Consider the following 19,561-nt stretch of genomic DNA (forward strand, 5'->3'; position numbering starts at 1 on the left):
CGCCGGGATCACGCCCTGAGCCGAAGGCAGATGCTTAACCGCTGTGCCACCCAGGCGCCCCTAATTTCTATTTCTTCTTATTATGACATCTTGTTTTATCTATATTACATAATCAGTGGGTTAGGTTTTAGGACAACTATTGCTTTTTACATGTATAACTTTATAGTTTACCTCTAATTTCAGTCCTTTAGTTCTAGGTTATTCAGTGACTTAATTCCAAGCAGAAAGTCATAGCACTGGCAAATAATACTAATTTCAATATTTATGCTTATGTCTTTTTCATGCATTCCTGAGTTAGCCAAAAATTTCAGAACGATGCTGAGTAGTAACGACAACAGGCATCCTTACTTATCATTTTAATAAGTGATTCAATATTAAGGTTAATGTTCACTACTGATTAAAACAGTTAACTATTTATTTATTTGAGAGAGTGCGTGTGCACACACACGAGCGTGTGCTCATGAGAGGGGAGAGGGTCAGAGGAAGAAGCATACTCCCCACTGAGCTGGGAGCCCGACGCAGGACTCAATCCTGGGACTCCAGAATCATGACCTGAGCCAAAGGCAGTAGCTTAACCAACAGAGCCACCCAGGTGCCCCATAAAATAGTTAACATCTACTAAGCACTATGTGTTAGGTGCTAAGAGCACTGCATACATTTTTTAAAAATGTACTTCTCAGAATAAGTTAGTTACCAATAAAGCCCCATTTTATTTTATTCTTATTTATTTTTAAAGATTTTTTTTTTATTTATTCATTTGACAGAGATAGAGACAGCCAGGAAGAGAGGGAACACAAGCAGGGGGAGTGGGAGAGGAAGAAGCAGGCTTCCAGCAGAGGAGCCTGATGTGGGGCTCGATCCCAGAACTCCAGGATCACGCCCTGAGCCGAAGGCAGACGCTTAACGTCTGAGCCACCCAGGCGCCCCCCAATTTTTTAAGGTTTTATTTATTTGAGAGAGAGAGTGTGAACGTGAGTGGGGGGGGGGAGGGTAAAAGTATCTGAAGCAGATTCCGCTCTCAGCATGGAGCCATCATGGGACTTGATTCCACAACCTGAGCCAAAACCAAGAGTTGGCCACTCAACTGACTGAGCCACCCAGGTGCCCCTTTATTTTATTTTTTATAAAGATTTTATTTCTAAGTAATCTCTGTATAACCCACGCGGGGATCAAATTCAAAACCCCGGAATCAAGAGTCATGTGCTCCACCAACTGAGCCAGCCAGGTACCCTTAAAGTCCCATTTTATAGTTTAGAAAACTAATGCTTAAAAAGATGAAGAATTTTATTTAAGGAAGAATTCTTAAAAGAAAAACACCCAAAAGATCTATAGAGAAATATATACTTCTAATAACCTAGAAAGAAGTCTGAAGTATATACAATGAAAGGTAATTATTTGTTATTTCTGGATAGTGGGACTATGGGTGTTTTTATTTTCTTCCTTATACTTACTGTATTTCTAATTCATCTACAACAAATCTTTAGAATGTTAAAAAAAATTAAAAATTAAGTTATTTTTAGCCAGTATGAATGATAATAACTACTTCAAAATATCTAAAGTAAGATACACAGGATTATGTTTAGTATTAGCTTGATTTTAGCCTCGACAGTTTTAAACAATATTATCCTGTGATTATAGCATCCTTCTGAAATGACTTTACACTGTTTTATTTAAAAGTGAACATTTATATAAAGCAACGAGCCAATAACAACCACTTCAGATGCAGATAAAAAGATACAGAATCTTGGGACCACCAAAGATTACAGAACTGGCTGGTAGAAAAATAGATTTAAAAAAATTAAACAAGATCCTTTAAGAAGCTAATTACAACACACATTGCCAAAACTCCAAGGATTCTGATACAGTGACTGTCAGGATCTACATTTTTAAGAAGCACTCCAGATGATGATTGTGGATGGTCCACACTAAGAACCACTGCTCTAGATCCTGTGAGGATGTTAGGAAAGACCCAACAGCATAAAGAATAGTTTGGTTTTTTAAGCTGCTATTTCAAGTTCATCAAGAATAGTTCATCTTCAGTGGTGAGTCTGGGACTAATTTGATATATTTAAATATTACAATTGCCTTGCAAAAAATTGTCAAACACAGAGAATGTTTGCTGGTTCCCAGTTCTATGATCTCAGAACTGTAAAGAGTCCAAATAGTGGACATCATTCAATATACTTATTACAACAGCAATTAGAAGAAAACTCAAAAGGACCAAATAGTAAGTGTAAATGTGATCTGCAAGCTGCAAAAGCTCTTAGATTCAAAGAGCAAGATAAAAACCACTAAAGATCTTAGGAATGGAAATATATGAAGGAAAAAACATCTTACCTTGAGATAACTGTGTTTTTAGTGATCTTGTATCCTGTGTAAAGGCAGAACCAACTGCACTACTTTGGGATAGAGTACCACTGTTTGATGTTTCTGTTCCAAAGGATGTCAAAGAGCTTCCAGCTTTAAGAGACACATATATTTTTTAAATGACAAAAAAAAAATTTAATTTAAACCTTTCAATTATATAAATATACCATTTAAATGATGACAGTAACTGTTGCCACCCCTCCCCCCTGCAACACTCGTGCAAATCAATAATCCTGAAAATCGAAAATGCATCAAAAATAGTTTGAGAAATCTTTTACACTATATGGAAAAAGCAAACCAATATATACTCCAGCATCCTTGGATGCCAACAATTTCTGTAACAGCAACACTGTCCTAGGCAGTTACATAGATAGAACAGAAAGGACCCATGTCAGAAAGAGAAGTAGCAGAAATGGTATGTTCTACATCAGTGTTAAGGTGTAATTATTTTAATACCAAGTATCTGCACATAGACCAGTCTATGAAGAGCTTGTCCAGCATTTCCAAGGCAGTAGCCAATGGACTCCAGTTCATTTTAATGCCTCCCTCCAGGACAGTACCGTGGGGCTGCATTCTGCCTAAAGCAACCACAAAAAGTTCTGGTAATATGAATAACAAATCCCTAGAAAGGGCCCAAATTCTTTGCTATATGAGGTTAGGTCAATCTTCTCTAAGTCCTTATGGATCATTTACCTTTTCTTACGCTGCTTCTCTTCTGACTTAATATTTAATAGATGTAGCTTTTCTCCAGCAGGAACTATTTCAGTAGCCCTTCCTTCCCTATCTCTAAATCCAATCTGAAGATGGTAGTCAGAACAATCTCTTGTGAAATACAAATATAACCATATTACGACAGTGCTTAGAACCCTGTGATGGCTTTCCACTGCCCTTAACATAAAAATTCAGATTACTTACCTCAGTTTATCAGCCTTCCCCTTTATCTGTCTCTTTTCTCACCACCTTCCTTATTTTCACCAATCTACTCCGTAGCAGTTTACCCATCAGCTCTTAAACTTTTTAAAGATCATGATCATAGCCATCTTCTGATTTCCCAGCTAATCACTTCCAGTTACTTCAACCATTACTCATCTTCCCACTGTCTTTAACATTGCCCCCTCCAATTTAATAAATCCTAGTTGTTCCTATCCCTTTTAAAACAGGGCATCAGAACCTAGCATAGAATCTCAGATAATGAGAATCACTGGGACTACCCTGAAGGTGGACTCCAGTTAGGCTACAGCCCTGGCCAGCTCATGAGAGGCCTAACGTAACTTCCCACATTGCCAGAAATGTGGGGACTAATGCTTTCAATGACTGTGGGAAGTTAAATTCATCCCATTATCCCTAGTATTTCTGGGCAACGACTAAGACATAAGCCACCTTGATGATATGTAGTCTTATCTGCATGCTGCTTTGTTTCCTCACCTCCTCCAGCCTCTCACAGCTTGCCCTCTGGTTAGCAAACTCTTCTATAGATCTTTATTTCCTCCATCTCTTTTCTGAGTTGCTGGCCGTACCACACCCATGTTCCTTACTCTAATTTACCTACCGATTTATTTCAAAAAATTTTTAAAAATATTTATTTATTTGACAGAGCGACAGCACGCAGAGGGGAGGGGCAGAAAGAGAGAGAATCTTTTTTTTTTTTTAAGATTTTATTTATTTATTCAACAGAGATAGAGACAGCCAGTGAGAGAAGGAACACAGGCAGGGGGAGTGGGAGAGGAAGAAGCAGGCTCATAGCGGAAGAGCCTGATGTGGGGCTCGATCCCACAATGCCGGGATCACGCCCTGAGCCGAAGGCAGACGCCCAACTGCTGTGCCACCCAGGCGCCCCAGAAGGAGAGAGAATCTTAAGCAGACTCCATGCTGAGCACAGTTGAGCTTGATCTCATGAACCTGAGATCATGACCTGAGCCAAAACCAAGAGTCAGATAATTAACTGACTGTGCCACCCAGGCGCCCCTCATACTGTTTTTTATATGTGGAGTGAGGCAGGAGCCAAGGTTAATTTTTTCCAAATACATACTGGAACATTACTGGTTAAGATTTACCCCTCTCCATTGAACTGCACTGTCATGTCTGTTTTAAATCAGTATTTAAGTGAGTCTTTTTTAAGTAGGTTCCTTGCCCAGGATGGAGCCCAACGCAGGGCTTGAAGTCATGACCCTGAGATTAAGACCTGAATTGGAAGCTTAACTCTCGGCCACCCATATGCCCCAACTTTCTTCAAGACTATTTTGGCTATTCTAGGTTTTGTATTTCCATATAAATATTAGAATCAGCATGTCAATTCCTCCCTCCCTCCTTTCCTTTCTTCCTTTCTGAGAGAGAGAGAGAGAGAGAGAGAGAGAGAGAGAGAAACGAGCCCGGGGTGGGGAGGCAGAGGGGGAGATAGAATCCCAAGGCGGCTCCACACCCAGAGCAGAGCCCAACATGGGGCTCAATCTCATGACCCTGAGATCATGATCTGAACTGAAATCAAGAATCAAATGCCCAACTGACTGAGCCACCACAGCACCCCTGTCAATTTCTATTTTAAAATGTCTACCGGGATTCTGTTCATTCTGTAAATCAATTTTGGGAAAACATTACCTTAAAAATAATACTGAATCTCTAACCCACAAGCCTGGATCAACTCTCCATTTATTTAGAACTTTAATTTCTCTCAGCAATATTTTGTACTTTTCATTATAGAGCAGTTTTCTCAACTTCGGCACTGACATTTTGTGAAGAGTTGTCCTATGCATTGTAGGATGTTAGGTAGCATCCCTGGCCTCCAACCCTGTACATTCTAGTAGTATCCCCCAGTTGTGACAACCAAAAGTGTACCTCCTCCAGCCTCTGCATACGTTACCAAATGTCCCCTGCAGGAGGAAGATAAAATTAAGCCCCCTCCACTGAGAACCACTGTTGTAGATGTTTTGAAATATCTTCTGTTACATTATTTCTATTTCCTGGGTATCTGATGTTACTGGTACTAACTGCAAGCTGTGGTGCATTCTACATTTCACTTCTCAAGAATCTGTTCTAGATCACATGTCAATAAACTCCAACTACAAGTGACCAGATGATAAATATTTAGGCTCTTCAGGCCATATGATCTCCATTTAACTACTTAACTCTGCCTATGCAGTATAAAAGCAGCCATAAACAATATATAATAAATGGGTGTGCCTGTATTCCAGTAAAACTTTATAAAAACAGGAGGCTGGCTGGATTCAGTCCACAGACCAGTTTGCCAACCCATCTGTTGAATTAAAAATACAGTTCATTTCATATATTTCATATATTTACCACGTATTCCCTTACCACGCTAAATTCATTTAACTCATTCTAATGGTTTGAATATGCTTTTGCATTTTCTACATACACAATCATGTCACCTTCAAATAGAAACACTTTTAATTCTTCCTTTTCAGTCTTCGTATCTTTTTTTCTTGCCTTTATGTATGTAAACTTTTCATTTCACTGATCAAGTTTAGGAAATTCAGTCCCATTCCTCAGTTGTTGATAAGCAGGTGCTGATTTTATCAAATGCCTGTTCTGTATCTCTTGGGATTACAGTTTTCCTTCTTTATTCTGTTAATGTGGTAAATTACTAATGATTTTCCAATGTTAAAACATCTTTGCATTTGAGATAACTTTTTCATTATGTATTGTTCTTTTTATGAATTGCTGGCTTTCACTGCTAATGTTGTGTTAAGGATTTTAAAATACATGTCCACAGAGATGGTAGGCTGTAATTTTCTTGTAATGACCTCATTTGATTCTGGTATCTTAGTTAGCTGGTATATTGTATTTTTATCTCCTCCTGTTTGGGTTTAGGAAAGTTCTATTTTTTCAAGGAATTTCTCTATTTTATCTAAGATGTCAAAATTGACATAAATTCGTTCATAAGATTTGTCCTTTAAGCATCTATAATGATATCTACTCTTTCATTCCTCATATTGGTAATTGGGTCTTCTTTTTTCCCTTGATCACCCAGCTTTGTTGACGTTATGTACATTTTGGCTTCTTTTCTTTTCTTTCTTATTTATTATTTAAAATTCTTTATTTAAATTCAATTTAGTTAACATATAGTGCATATTACTAGTTATTGGGGTAGAATTTAGTGATTCGTCAGTTGCATATAACACCCAGCACTCATTACATCAAGTTATTTTGACTTGTTTCTATTTCATTAGGTTTATGCTTTTAATTTTTTCTCGTTCTACTACATTTGGGCTAATTTTCTTTCCTTTTCTCTTAGCTTCTTAAGCTGGCAGTCTAGAGCAGTAATTCTAAAACATTCTTATTTTCTAATATATGCATTCAAACGTATAAAATTTTTAAAGGTATAAAATTTTTAAAGGTATAAAATTTCCTCTAAGCTCCACTCACAAATTTTGATATGCTGCATTTTATGATCATTAAAAAGTATTTTCTAACCTATACTTTCTTCTTTGATTCATCAGTGATTTATAAGTTTGCTCAATTTCCAATTATTTGGAATTTTTCAAGTTATATTTATTTAACTTATGGTTATGAGAACATACCATCTATGATTTCAATCCTCAATTTAATGTAACTTGTTTTATGGCTCAGGATTTGATCTATCCCATTAAGTGGTCCATGTTTACATGAAAATAACCTATATTCTACAACTTTGGGGTGTACTATTTTATAAAAGTTACATCTAGGATTGTTAAAGCCTCCTGATGAACTGTCCTCTGTACCATTAGGAAGAATCCTTCTTATCTCTGGTAGTACCCCTGATTTCTAAGTTTCTTTGTCTGATGTTAATTTGTCTAACATAGTTTTCTTGTTATTAGTGTTTGTATGGTACGCCATGCTGTTTTTTATTCATTCCCCTTCTGTCTTTCAGTGTATTTCTTATAAAACATTATATAGTTGGGTCTTGTTATTTTTTTTAAATTCAGTTTGATGGTCTCTGCTTTTTAAATGGCATGTTTAATTCCCTTACACTTTATCAAAGTGGACCTTGAACAACCCTTAGTCTGTTAGCCCCGATGTATGATAGATCCAGCTGGCTTTATGCTAACTGTATAGTTCATAACTCTGCCTTCTAAATGTTCGTCAAAATTATCTAAATTTTCATTAAAAATTAATCTGCATGGGGCGCCTGGGTGGCACAGCGGTTAGGCGTCTGCCTTCGGCTCAGGGCGTGATCCCGGCGTTCTGGGATCGAGCCCCACATCAGGCTCCTCTGCTATGAGCCTGCTTCTTCCTCTCCCATTCCCCCTGCTTGTGTTCCCTCTCTCACTGGCTGTCTCTATCTCTGTCAAATAAATAAATAAAATCTTTAAAAAAAAAATTAATCTGCATGAAACACTGGAGAACTAAGAGAATCATTGTATAATATGGCTTGACTACTTAACTGGCTAAAACGTACACATTTGTCTGTCTATTCAGCCAATAGGTCTCTGTCTTGTCCACATGGTTATTATGAGACTTAGCATGCCATGGCTGTTTTGCTGTTTTTTTATTGTGGGATCATTAATTTTTCCTAAGGATCCATAAATTAAAGACTGATCTTTGCACTTAAGAATTATTTTAGCATCAGCTTTAAAAAAAATAGTGTTTTAATTCTGTCTGGTGTATCATTCCTTTCAATGTATGAGAGTATCTGTTTCCTTACTATCTTGCAAAAATACCATACACATACTCAAACTTGTGGGCTTTTGCCAAATTGATAATGAGAAACAGTGCCTCAGTAGAGATTTAATTTGTACATCTCTTATTATAACCAAAACTTAGGCATTTTTCCACATTTGGGGGACATCTGTATTCCTCTTTCTGAAAAGGCAAAGTTAGTTCCTAACACCTGCCTCTTTTTCTCTTGGGTGTAGGTCCTTAGTTTTGGAAGCCCTATAGATGTTATAGATATTAATCCTTCATAATATAAATTGTGAAAAAACTGTAAAAAGACTGTAACATATAAAAATTAAAATGGAAAAAAAAATTCCCAAATAATGTTTCCCTGATTTAAACTTCTTTTTTTAAGTCAGAATACAGTACTGCATCCTTATAGCAAAGTAAGCTAGAGAAAAGGAAATGTTATTAAGGAAATCACTCAGGGGCACCTGTGTGGCTGAGTCAGTTAAGCGTCCAAGTCTTAGTTTCGGCTCAGGTCATGATCTCAGGGCCGTGAGATGGAGGCCGGTGTCTGCTCAAGATTCTCTCTCCCTCACCCTCCCCCTGTTCACACATGCTATCTGTCAAATAAATATCTTAAAAAAAAAATCATATGGTAGAAAAAAATACATTTATTGAAGTATTTATTGGTAAAAACCCACATATAAGTGGACCTGTACAGTGCAAATACATTTGTTCAAGAGTCAATTTCACTAGGGATCAAAAACAAGAGGCTTAGATTAAAATCTGGCTTAATTTGTGCTAACACAAACCATATCTGAGTTAGCTCCTTTTCTAAAAATCACCTACAACCAATCAATGCTATAATTTTCCTCCTCCTCCTCACTTAACAACTTCTAAATATTATATATAGCTCTCTAGTCATTCCACAAATTATTCTACCAATATGGAAATCAACAAATGAAAAATAACCATCTACTGCAAAAATTACTCAATTGACATGGATAATACAAATAAAATCCTCTACTTTGTGACAGCCAAACTAGCCAAACTAGCAACTCCCAATAATATTAAAATTAGATAAAAGCATTTATAAGAAATACTCTGATTAGAAGAGCAGGCTCTGAAGAATGGTAGAAGCAGTATTTACTATGTAACACTATGTGCTAGACCCTATTCAAATGCTTTACACATGCAAACTTCACGGTAATGTATGAGGTAAGTGCTGTAATAATCCCAATGTTAGCCAACTACTCAATTTAGTGAAAGGAGTCTCAAAGGGATCATTTGCAACTCCTCCTTATTTAAATCCTCAGAATAGGATTCTAACAGTTATAGCTAACAGGGCAAATCTGGATTTACCTCCTTCCTCTATCATATTAGGACACATTTAATTAGTTAACTACGGCAATGCCAAACTTTATGACTTGATTAAAATGGTGACCATGAGAGGTTTCCATTATAAAGGCACAATGCCATCCTGTCTGTAGTTAAATTGTGTGATAATACTTTCGCCATTTTAATATTCTGTCCAACACTGTTCACCCAATGACTCTAGCATCCACTGATAATCCTTGCTAATTAATACAGTAGATATTAAAACAATGGTGATTTTCTATATTTACCATTCCTTCTATCTATTAGCTGGCACTTTTCTGTTAAAAAAGAACATTGGTGGGGCACCTGGCTGGCTCAGTCAGAACAACATGTGACTCTTGATCTCGGGGTCATGAGTTTGAGCCTCATGTTGGGTGTAGAGATTACTTAAATAAACAAACTTAAAAAAAAATAGAGCATTGTTTCCCCTTCTTCTTTTTTCAAGGGGCCCATGTTCCTTTTAGTGGGGAATGGTATTTAGAAACCAAGAACTGGGTCTACACATATTCTCTGCTACAGGGTATCATTGCTTCTAGGTCCCTTCTATGAACAAAGCCAGGAAATAACCAGTTTTTAAAAAACAAGTTCACATTCATGGTTCCAATTCACACTCAACACCATGGGGTTCCTCCTTACCCCTACATTTCTTTCTCCCTTCTCCATGGAAAGAACAGCATTTCCCAACAACATCACTATATTAGTCATTTGCCCTATCCTATAATACATACAAATCAGTTTCAAAATTAACATCAGTACCACTACCAATTACAAACCCTAAATCAAGGTTTCTTTTTTTTTTATAGTTCCATTTATTCTTACAATATACCCCTACTAAGAGTGTAAAAGTTACTTGAATTCTTTTTTCTGTGTGGTTATACTATCAATTTGATATATACTTATCACCAGTTATTTCTGTTTGTAGCCATTCAGTTTTAGGATTTATTTTTTCCCATCCTTTTTGATTTTGTGAATAAGCAAAACATTTACACACTTAAAAAGTCACAGCTACATAAAACAAAGTATATTTATAAAAAGGAATTAATTTTAACAAAGCCTATTAACATACTAATGAGTTTCAAGATACACCTGAAACTGGATTTGTGATGCAGAGAAACAAGGTAAACTGATAATGGTTATTTCAATTGAATTAAAAAAGATTAAGGGCTAGAATTTGGATTTAAAAAGTTACTCTTTACTGTGAAAATTTCAGTAAAGGTATACTAACGAGCTAAAATGCACAGCTATAAAAACAAAACAACATTGAGCTGATCTGATTATTATCTAGCTTTCTCCTTACAGTGTTAATGTTTCTAAAACATTGTTACAATAAACAAAGCACCAGGCCCTCAAACATGCTATATGTGATTATCTTTCCACATTCTACCTAATATAAATACTCCTTAATGGCATTATTACCTAATAATAGCATTGTCTCCAATCCCCTTTTTGAAAACCCATTCTCTTGAAAACAAATGCTTATTCTATGATTTTTTTAGATTAGTTTATTTTTTAGTAATCTCTACACTCAACGTGGGGCTCGAACTCACAACCCCAAGATTAAGAGTTACATGCTCTTCCGAGTCAGCCAGGTGCCCTGGAAAAAAATGCTTATTTTAAATGGATATATCTTATGTAAATTTAAAATAACATTCAATGATATTTGGCAACTGAATAGATCTAGATTAAAAAAAATGTGCTTCATAGAGCCAGTAGTTATTGAGGACATTAAATAAAGCCTTTAAATTAACAGGTTACAAAAGGAACACCAAACAACACGTCTGTAAATGTGTGGTAAAGACAGGTAAATTTAAAAAAACAAAGAAAAAAGAAAAAGAAAAAAGCACAACATACCAACACCGACAGCACCAAACTGCTGCCCGACTAATGAACTTGGACTGAACTGACTGTATGTTGACATCCTGCCAAAAGGTCCATAGGAACCCACTGACTGGAATGAAGAAGTAGATGAGCCTAGTGAAGACTGAAGAAAGATCATGGGTTATTTTTCCAGGCTCTACACAACATGTATATAATGAAAAAAATTTGAATATTTACATTTTTAAAGAAAACTTTAAATTATAACTACTAAATACAAAAGCAATTATAATAACTTACAATATGCATTTAATACCATAACAGTTTAACAACCTCCGGATTTCAACATTTGTATATACGTGCCAATCATAGTTGATGTGACTTATAAATGTATTTTTTTATAGTTTAGTAGAGTTAAGAGTTTTATAGTAGTTTGGGAAAGAACCGAAGAAAAGTTACTTGAAAAAATAACTCTGAAGAAAAAATATGGGAAAAATTACATTTGGTTATACTGAGTTTTAGTCTGGTGCTGACAAAAATAAGGTATCTCACTTGTGATTTTGCTTACATTTCAATCATCTGAGGTGCACTATTAAATTTACAGGGAAGAGATATAGAAATAAACTATTCCAAACAAGACCATTTACTATCTATCTATCTATCTATCTATCTATCTATCTATCTATCTATCTATCTATCAAAGTAGGCTCCATGTCCAGCATAGAGAATGTGAGGCTTGAACTCACAACCCTGAGATCAAGAATTGAGCTGAGGTAAGAGTCAGATGCTTAACCAACTGAGCCACCCAGGTGCCCCAAGACCATTTACATTTTTAAATATATTTATCATTAAGTTAAAGAACAATTTACAAAAATTTCAATTTACTAAACCTAAAGTGTACTATAGAGTATTAAAGTGTATTATAGTGTATTAATACCTGAAGTATATTATAGAATGTATATATGCATACTATATACTCATTTATCTTAATATAAAATATCACATAATACAAATATGAAGCATACTAATCACCAAAGGGATATAAGGTCACTGATGGTAGGACCTTGTCTGTGTGTTCACTGCCAGTATCAGGCATATGGCAGGTGCTCAATAAATACTATTGGATGTATTAACCCAAAGGTCAAAAGTCAAAATTTATGGTGACTGGTAGAAGTTACTCAACTACAGTCTGACTTAAGTTTCCTTGGTTCTTCTGATTCCATAAAGCTGATAACTTTTAAATAGAGACAGTCAGCTAACACTACTCTTTGGTGTAGGCTATCTCTATTAAATGTGTCTCTTCTCCCTCCATTTAAGAAAATTCACATTTTCTCATGATTCCTTCAGACTTACTTCCTCAAAAGTTAGACTTAACACGGAGTGGGGGAAGAGGAGAGAATTTCTCTAATTTCTAAGAATAAATTTAATTATTTCTTATTAAAAAACATATTGGAAAGATAAATATTAAATAAATGTTAAAAGGTACTTTCTCTCTCTCTCTTTTTTTCCCCTATTTTTAAAAAGATTTTATTTTTAGGGTGCCTGGGTGGCTCAGTCGGTTAAGAGTCTGCCTTTGGCTCAGGTCATGATCCCAAGGGTCCTGGGATCGAGTCCCCCATTCAGCTCCCTGCTCAGCAGGGAGTCTGCTTCTCCCTCTCCCTCTGTCCCTCCTCCCCACTTGTGTTCACGCTTTCTCAAATAAATATAATCTTAGGAAAAATAAAAAGATTTCATTTTTAAGTAATTTGTATGCCCAACATGGGGCTCAAACCTACAATCCTGAGATCAAGAGTCACACACCCCACCAACTGAGTCAGCCAGGCGCCCCTCTTTTTTTCCATTTTAATTTTATATACCACCTATTATTTTCTTTAGAAGAGTTCATTAGGTATTTTAATATTGGAAGTAAGGCAAATCTTATGCAAGATAATATATTCTAAGAATCTGTTTTGTGGAAAACTAAGATTTTATCACAGCATAAAACAGGAAAAGTTAATTTTAAAAAATCTAAAAGTATTACATTACTTAAAAAAAAAAATCAACAAGCATATTTTAGTGCAAATGACCAAAGACTGACAAGAAAAGGGTTGAGAAGAAAATGGATCCAAGAGGAAAATCATGAGGGCGATAAGCTTTTAATTAGCTATGCCCCTAAAATGAAAACACTCCTATGTCAATCTACTTCCTCTGCTATTATAACTAAAATTCAGGCAGTTTCTATATACTTCCAATTATCATGTAAATAAGCACTGTAACGAACATCCTCTTTAATTTATAATTTACAATCTTTTTAGAAATCATGTATTTGTTTTTGATAAAATATAATTTTAAAATTTCTTTTACTGAGAATACTTAGGGTCTTCTTTTTTCATACCTTATTTATTTATTTTTAAATATTTTATTTATTTGTGTGAGAGAGAGAGAGAGATCACGTGCGCGCAGGTGCACAAAACAAGGAGAGTGGTAGGCAGAGCAGGCAGAGGAAGATGCAGGCTCCCTGCTGAGCAAGGAGCCCAGTGTGGGACGGATCCCAGGACCCTGAGATCATGACCTGAGCCAAAGGCAAATGCTTAATGGACTGGGCCACCCAGGCGTCCTTTTTCATACTTTATTTAGAGAATCGAACAATATACCTGTGTATGTTAAAAATCCTTTTACGTTTGTGCTATCTGATACAACACTGCATGCATATTATGTTACACAGATATGATACCAATATACCACACACAAATATATACATGATACCAATGTGATTTATTACTTTTTTTCACTGAACCTAATAATCTTACCTAAGAGTAGCCACTACCACTCTGGTTTATAATATGAATCAAATGTGAATAATACAGTAAGTGACATGGATCCTGGATTCCGGTGCCAGACTGCCTGGTTCTGTCCGAATTGTGGCTCTACCTTAATTTACTCACTTGTTCACTTATAAAAATCAGAATTGTATAGTTATACTATAATTACAGTACCAAGCTCAGAGAGTATTGTGAGGACTGACTTACTATATGTACAGTGGTTTGAATAGTGCTTCTCATACAGTTAGACCTCAATAAATGTAAGCTATAACTTGATAAAATTAGAAAATATTTTATGATAAAAATAAATCCCTCTACTATTTAGTCCCAACTGATGATCTAAAGAAAAAAGCCTAGATGAAAACATTATCCAGGTATTTTAGATATCTAGGTAACTAGGAAATGATAAGCACATGAACATTCAATTGAGAAAAAAAAAAACACCCCAAAACCAAAATCCAAGAGAGGTAAAAGTCAAGACTAGCCATGTACTTGAAGTTTTCTTGCACTCCAAGACAAATTTACTATCAGTTACCTGAACAATAGCTGGGTCCTGAGGCAAAGAACATTGTGGTTTTGGTGGCTCACAAACAGTGAGGTCTTTAATATCACTCCCACGGAATATGATGTATTCAAAGACTTCATCTCGAGGTGGTATTGGACGATCTGTTGGTCTGTCTTCTGTACCAAAGGACCGAACTGGTGAGAAAGAGAATATGAGATACATGTTTTACTCATCATATTCAGGTAGTGCCCTGAGAAATGCACTCTTCCAAATACCAATAAACAGCAGTTCTTAAATGTCATCTGTGAGAAAATATTCATTAATCTGTAGCTAAAGAAGTTTTGTTTTTCTTTAAAAGAAGAAAATAGAGTGGGTTCTGCCTAGAGCTAAATGTACTCAATTTAAAAGACAATCTATATTGAGGTCATGTTCATCCTACATTTTTATTTATTTATATCTTTGGTGGTTGTGCTGAGAGGAGGTGTTAAAAATGTCTTCTTTCATTGTTGATTTATTTGTAATATCATTCAGCAAAATAAAAAATTGGCAAACCTATGTGAGATTTCTTGTTGGAGGGTGGAATGGCAAGTGATTTACCTGTCCACAAAATCCCAAAGTTTGGGAAATTGAGTTTTTGGGTTAAGAGAAGACAATGAAGGGTACATCTATCTTGGTGAGTAGTAGGTCCTCTAGAAGCCAAGCCAAGCAGCTGTCAGGTATTTAGCCCCAGGGGACAGCCTGAAATGGCCTAGTTACCTAAAATATCTCATAATTAAATCTGATTATTTCAACACTTAAGGTAGCATTACTCAAAGTTAAACTGCGGACCACCTACACCAGGGTAAGCTGGCTAAAAAGATTTCTGGGATCTTATTCAAATCCACTGAATCAGACTTTCTGAGAGAGTCCAGAAATCTGCATTTTAAACCAATTCCTCAAGAGTTTCGTAAGAACACTAAAGTTTCAGGCTCACTGTCTCAGACTTTTCTGAAAATGTCTACATCCATACAGAAGTTGCAAATAAGAAAGTTTGAAAGACCATGTATTATCCATTTAAGAGTTCCTAGAGGGAGTAAAACCCCTTCAGATTGTGCAACGTTTTAAATGTATGTATTTTTCTGCAGAACTGATCCAGGGTTAGATTAAATATGAATATTAGTTCATTTTAAATAATGCCTCCCTCCTTTATGCTAAAAAGTCTTTCTATCACTTATGATACTTCCAGGAAAGATGGTGACATAGATGTAGCCTTGCAGGAGGATATCCTCCCCTAAAACTAAAGAAAATAGCCAAAAAGAGTTAAAATATCCCTAAACTAGGAGAAGATCTCAAATTTATACCGTGAAATTTTATTAAAAAGTATCACTTCAATACTGAATGAGTTAGTCCAAACTGGAAGACCAATCTGAGAATCTATATGCAGCATGCCCTAAGAAATGTTCACTGGCACCTCCATATTGGTAGATGGGGACAGCAACACTGATGTGGTTAAGGGAAAAGATCTGGAATACCCTAGTTGAAGTTCCTCTTCCCCTAAAGGCCAAAGACTACTTTATAGGGCAGGAGTAAATGACAAGGTTCTATATTTTGCCCTTTATCTGAAAGGAAGGATAAAGAGCAAGAAAAACCAGGATTAAGAAAATTACATATAAATCAATGTCATCCCTAACCTTAGTGGCGGCAGCAGCAACATCACCAGTACACAATGTATACAGCCTCAGGCCTCGAAACAGACTAGTTCATCTTGAAGCAGAAGGAGGAAAAGTCAAAGTCCTCCTTTATTTTCCTTAAATATTACTTATTTGAGAGAGAGAGAGAGAGAGAGAGAGAGAGCGCACAAGTGGGAGGGGGAGGGGCAGAAGGAGAGGGAGAAGCAGGCTCCCAGATGAGCAGGGAGCCTGATGCGGGACTTGATCCCAGGACCCTGGGATCATAACCTGAGCTGAAGGCAGATGCTTAACTGAGTTACCCAGGCACCCCCTCAAAGTCCTCCTTGTACAAAAACCACCGACAAGCTCCACTAGGTTTTCCAAGGCTGACAAGCTCCATTAGGTTTTCCATGGCCTAACAAAACCATTCAAACTATACCCATGTAGTCACTAGACAGATGAAAAATCCATTCAGGATTAATATTCGTCATGGGAAACAGAAGAAAATTTCAGAAAGAACTGCTTTACCTTCTTGAGAAAAATAAAGCTCTTATGATCAAAATGACATTGAAAAGAAAAGGTAGCATACAGAGTTAAGGAAAGAGAAGAACAGACAAGACAAATCTAACAGCAGAATAACTACATCAATAAAGTCAAAGCAGTAAAACCAGGTCATTAATTGAGAAAAATTCTGAGAAAAAGCAAGTAAGATGTAAAGAAAAAGTACAGCAATAAAATAGTTGATGACTATTATGCAGATCCAGACAAGACAATAAGAGAAATATACTTAAAGCTATAACAGAAATTTCCTAACATGAAGACCTGAATTTGATCAAAAGGTTTCACTGTATTTCCAGAAAAAGATTTAGTGCACTATAAGCTATAAAGACTTACCCTTTGCTATATCAAATTAAAAAACTCACAGAAACAGTGGTATCAAACAAAAGATAAAAGATGAAGAATACATTTGCAATGACGTGGATGGAATTAGAGGGTATTATGCTAAGTGAAGTCAACCAATTATATGATTTCACTCATATGTGGAACTGAAGAAACAAAACAGGGGACCACAGGGGAAGGGAGGGAAAAATAAGATGAAATCAGGGAAGGCGACAAACCATAAGAGACTCTTAAGTCTAGGGAATGAACTGAGGGTTGCTGGAGGGGCGGTGGGTGGAGGGATGGGGTAACTGGGTAATGGGCATTAAGGAGACCACTTGATGTAATGAGCACTGGGTGTTATATGCAACTGATGAATCACTAAACTCTATCTCTGAAACTAGTAATTAATACACTCTATGTTAATTAACTGAATTTAAATAAATGAAAAAGAGATGAAGAATAAATTCATTTAACCACACAAATGTGTATGACAATTTACTATGGTCTTAGAACAGAATGTAAGTTTAATAGTTCTGAAAAAAGCTACTAAGTTACATACTGACAAAAGTCAGGATGGTCTATCACATAGTATTCTAACAAATACTGGAAGATGAAGATAAGTGAAAATAGAGGAAAACACAAAAGGAAATATATAAATTAAAACTCTCATCTGTTATAGTAGGGAGTCACTTGATAAATTTTTTTGGGACGTTGATAAATTAATATATGTAGGCTTAAATTTTTTATTTGAGGTCCTAAAGGTAACCAACAATAGTGTTTAAAACTAAGGGCTTATTTTCCAAAACGTGGTGTGAAGAAAACCTCTATCATACAGCAAAAGAGGAAAATAGAAAAGTATGAAAATAGAGACTGGAGAATGAATTGCACACACCAAGAGTATGAGAAACATGTTCTAATGACGGAGACTGGTTTGATCAGATTTAGGATTTCCAACAGACAACTGTTGTACCATTACAAAGAACAAATTAATTAATAGAGATCAGAAGGGCACACATGGCTGAAGATAACACAAACAACCTGGGCATTCAGAGTGGAAAGAAAGGCATGAGAGCACTGAAAAGGCAGAAAATCACCACTACTGTTCAGCTACAACACATTTCAACACATGAATTAGCTCATGTGCAAATGTTAAGTAAAGGAATTGTTAGTACAGTGAGAAATCACGCTGGTTCATCCCCAATTTTTCTTGTTATTTAATTTTTGCACTTGGAGGTAACAGCAATTAAACACAACAAATCACAGGAAACTAGTATATGATATCCACTCACCCCAAGTTTCCTCTTGGCTCAATCTGGCTACATAATTAGGCTTAAAAGTACTTACTGCACGGTTCTCCCTGATCTTGATGCACATCTTCCTTGTCTCCAGCAACAAGCCTCAATTCTAATTATCTTCTTCCATCAGGCTTTCATTTTTTCTTTGAAGCTAACAACTTGTTTAGGTATACTTCACTACCAGCATTTTTGTTAATGCTATCATTTCAATTTTTAAAAATTGTGGTAAGAACACATGAGTTTACCTCTTAAAAAAATTTTAAGCACTACAGTACAGTATTTGTATAGCAAAACGTTGTAGAGATCTAAAACTTTATCATATTGCTTAACTGAACTCTTCATCCCCCACCCTGGCCCTGGCACCACCATTCTACAGTATTTGTCCTTCTGTGACGGTGGAAAACAAAATGAAAATGGAAGACCAGTTTGGAAGTTACCAGAAAGTAATAGTGAAGAGGAACTTAAAGGGGTCAGTCGTAAAGAGACTCAAACTCACCAAAAGAATATGATTTATTGGATGCAATTCCTTACTTCAAATTCTACAACTCTGATCTTTTTGTTTTTCTTTTCAAAATAAGTGTATTATTTGTATTATCAAAGAGTTAAGTAAATACAGGGGCGCCTGGCTGGCTCAGTCAGTGGAGCGTGTGACTCCCCATCTCAGGGTTGCAAGTTCAAGCCCCATGTTGGGCTTTAAGTGCCTACTTAGAAAAGAGAATAAGGGGTGCCTGGGTGGCTCAATCGGTTAAGCATCTGCCTTCGGCTCAGATCATGATCTCAGGGTTCTGGGATTGAACCCTGCTTCCAGCTCTGCACTCAGGGGGGAGTCTGCTTCTCTTGCTCTCTCTGTTTCTCCTCCCTCTCATGCCTGCTTGCGTGCTCTCTTTCAAATAAATCAATAAAACAAAGAATTTTTAAAAATTAGATATATAGTAACATTAAGCATGTTATATGAGGCAGATTATAAAACTGTAATTTTCAAAAGACTACAACTACCTAAAAAACATAGGTGACTGACATGAAAAATGGCAAAGTAGGAAGATCCAGGAATCAGTCCCAACACCGATGAAACTACTGACTTGGCATGTGAAGTCTGAATAAACCACTTTGAAACTATGGAATCTAATCACACACTTGCAGCATCCATGGGAGTACTTGAGGAAGTAAGGCTGTTAACTTGTGGTAAATTTTGGCATTTTGCATAGTGGCTAGCTGTTACCATTCATTAACTCCCATTTCTCAATATATTGAAAAAACCTGAAATTTTACAAT

At 36.2% G+C, this 19,561-nt stretch overlaps 1 protein-coding gene across 3 annotated transcripts in view; it reads right to left on the bottom strand.

The window, feature by feature from the left end:
* Positions 1 to 19,561, bottom strand: part of LSM14A (LSM14A mRNA processing body assembly factor) — a 54,941-nt gene that overhangs the window by 15,341 nt on the left and 20,039 nt on the right. For all 3 annotated transcript variants that reach the window (XM_019805896.2, XM_002925190.4, XM_011232267.3), the window contains exons 2-4: positions 14,494 to 14,657; positions 11,194 to 11,323; positions 2,338 to 2,460 (exon numbers count right to left, since the gene is read on the bottom strand). In XM_019805896.2, coding sequence (XP_019661455.1) covers positions 2,338 to 2,460; positions 11,194 to 11,323; positions 14,494 to 14,657 — 417 coding nt within the window. The remainder of the gene's footprint in view (positions 1 to 2,337; positions 2,461 to 11,193; positions 11,324 to 14,493; positions 14,658 to 19,561) is intronic.

Source organism: Ailuropoda melanoleuca, chromosome 12, assembly GCF_002007445.2.
Source record: "Ailuropoda melanoleuca isolate Jingjing chromosome 12, ASM200744v2, whole genome shotgun sequence".
Lineage (NCBI taxonomy): Eukaryota > Metazoa > Chordata > Mammalia > Carnivora > Ursidae > Ailuropoda > Ailuropoda melanoleuca.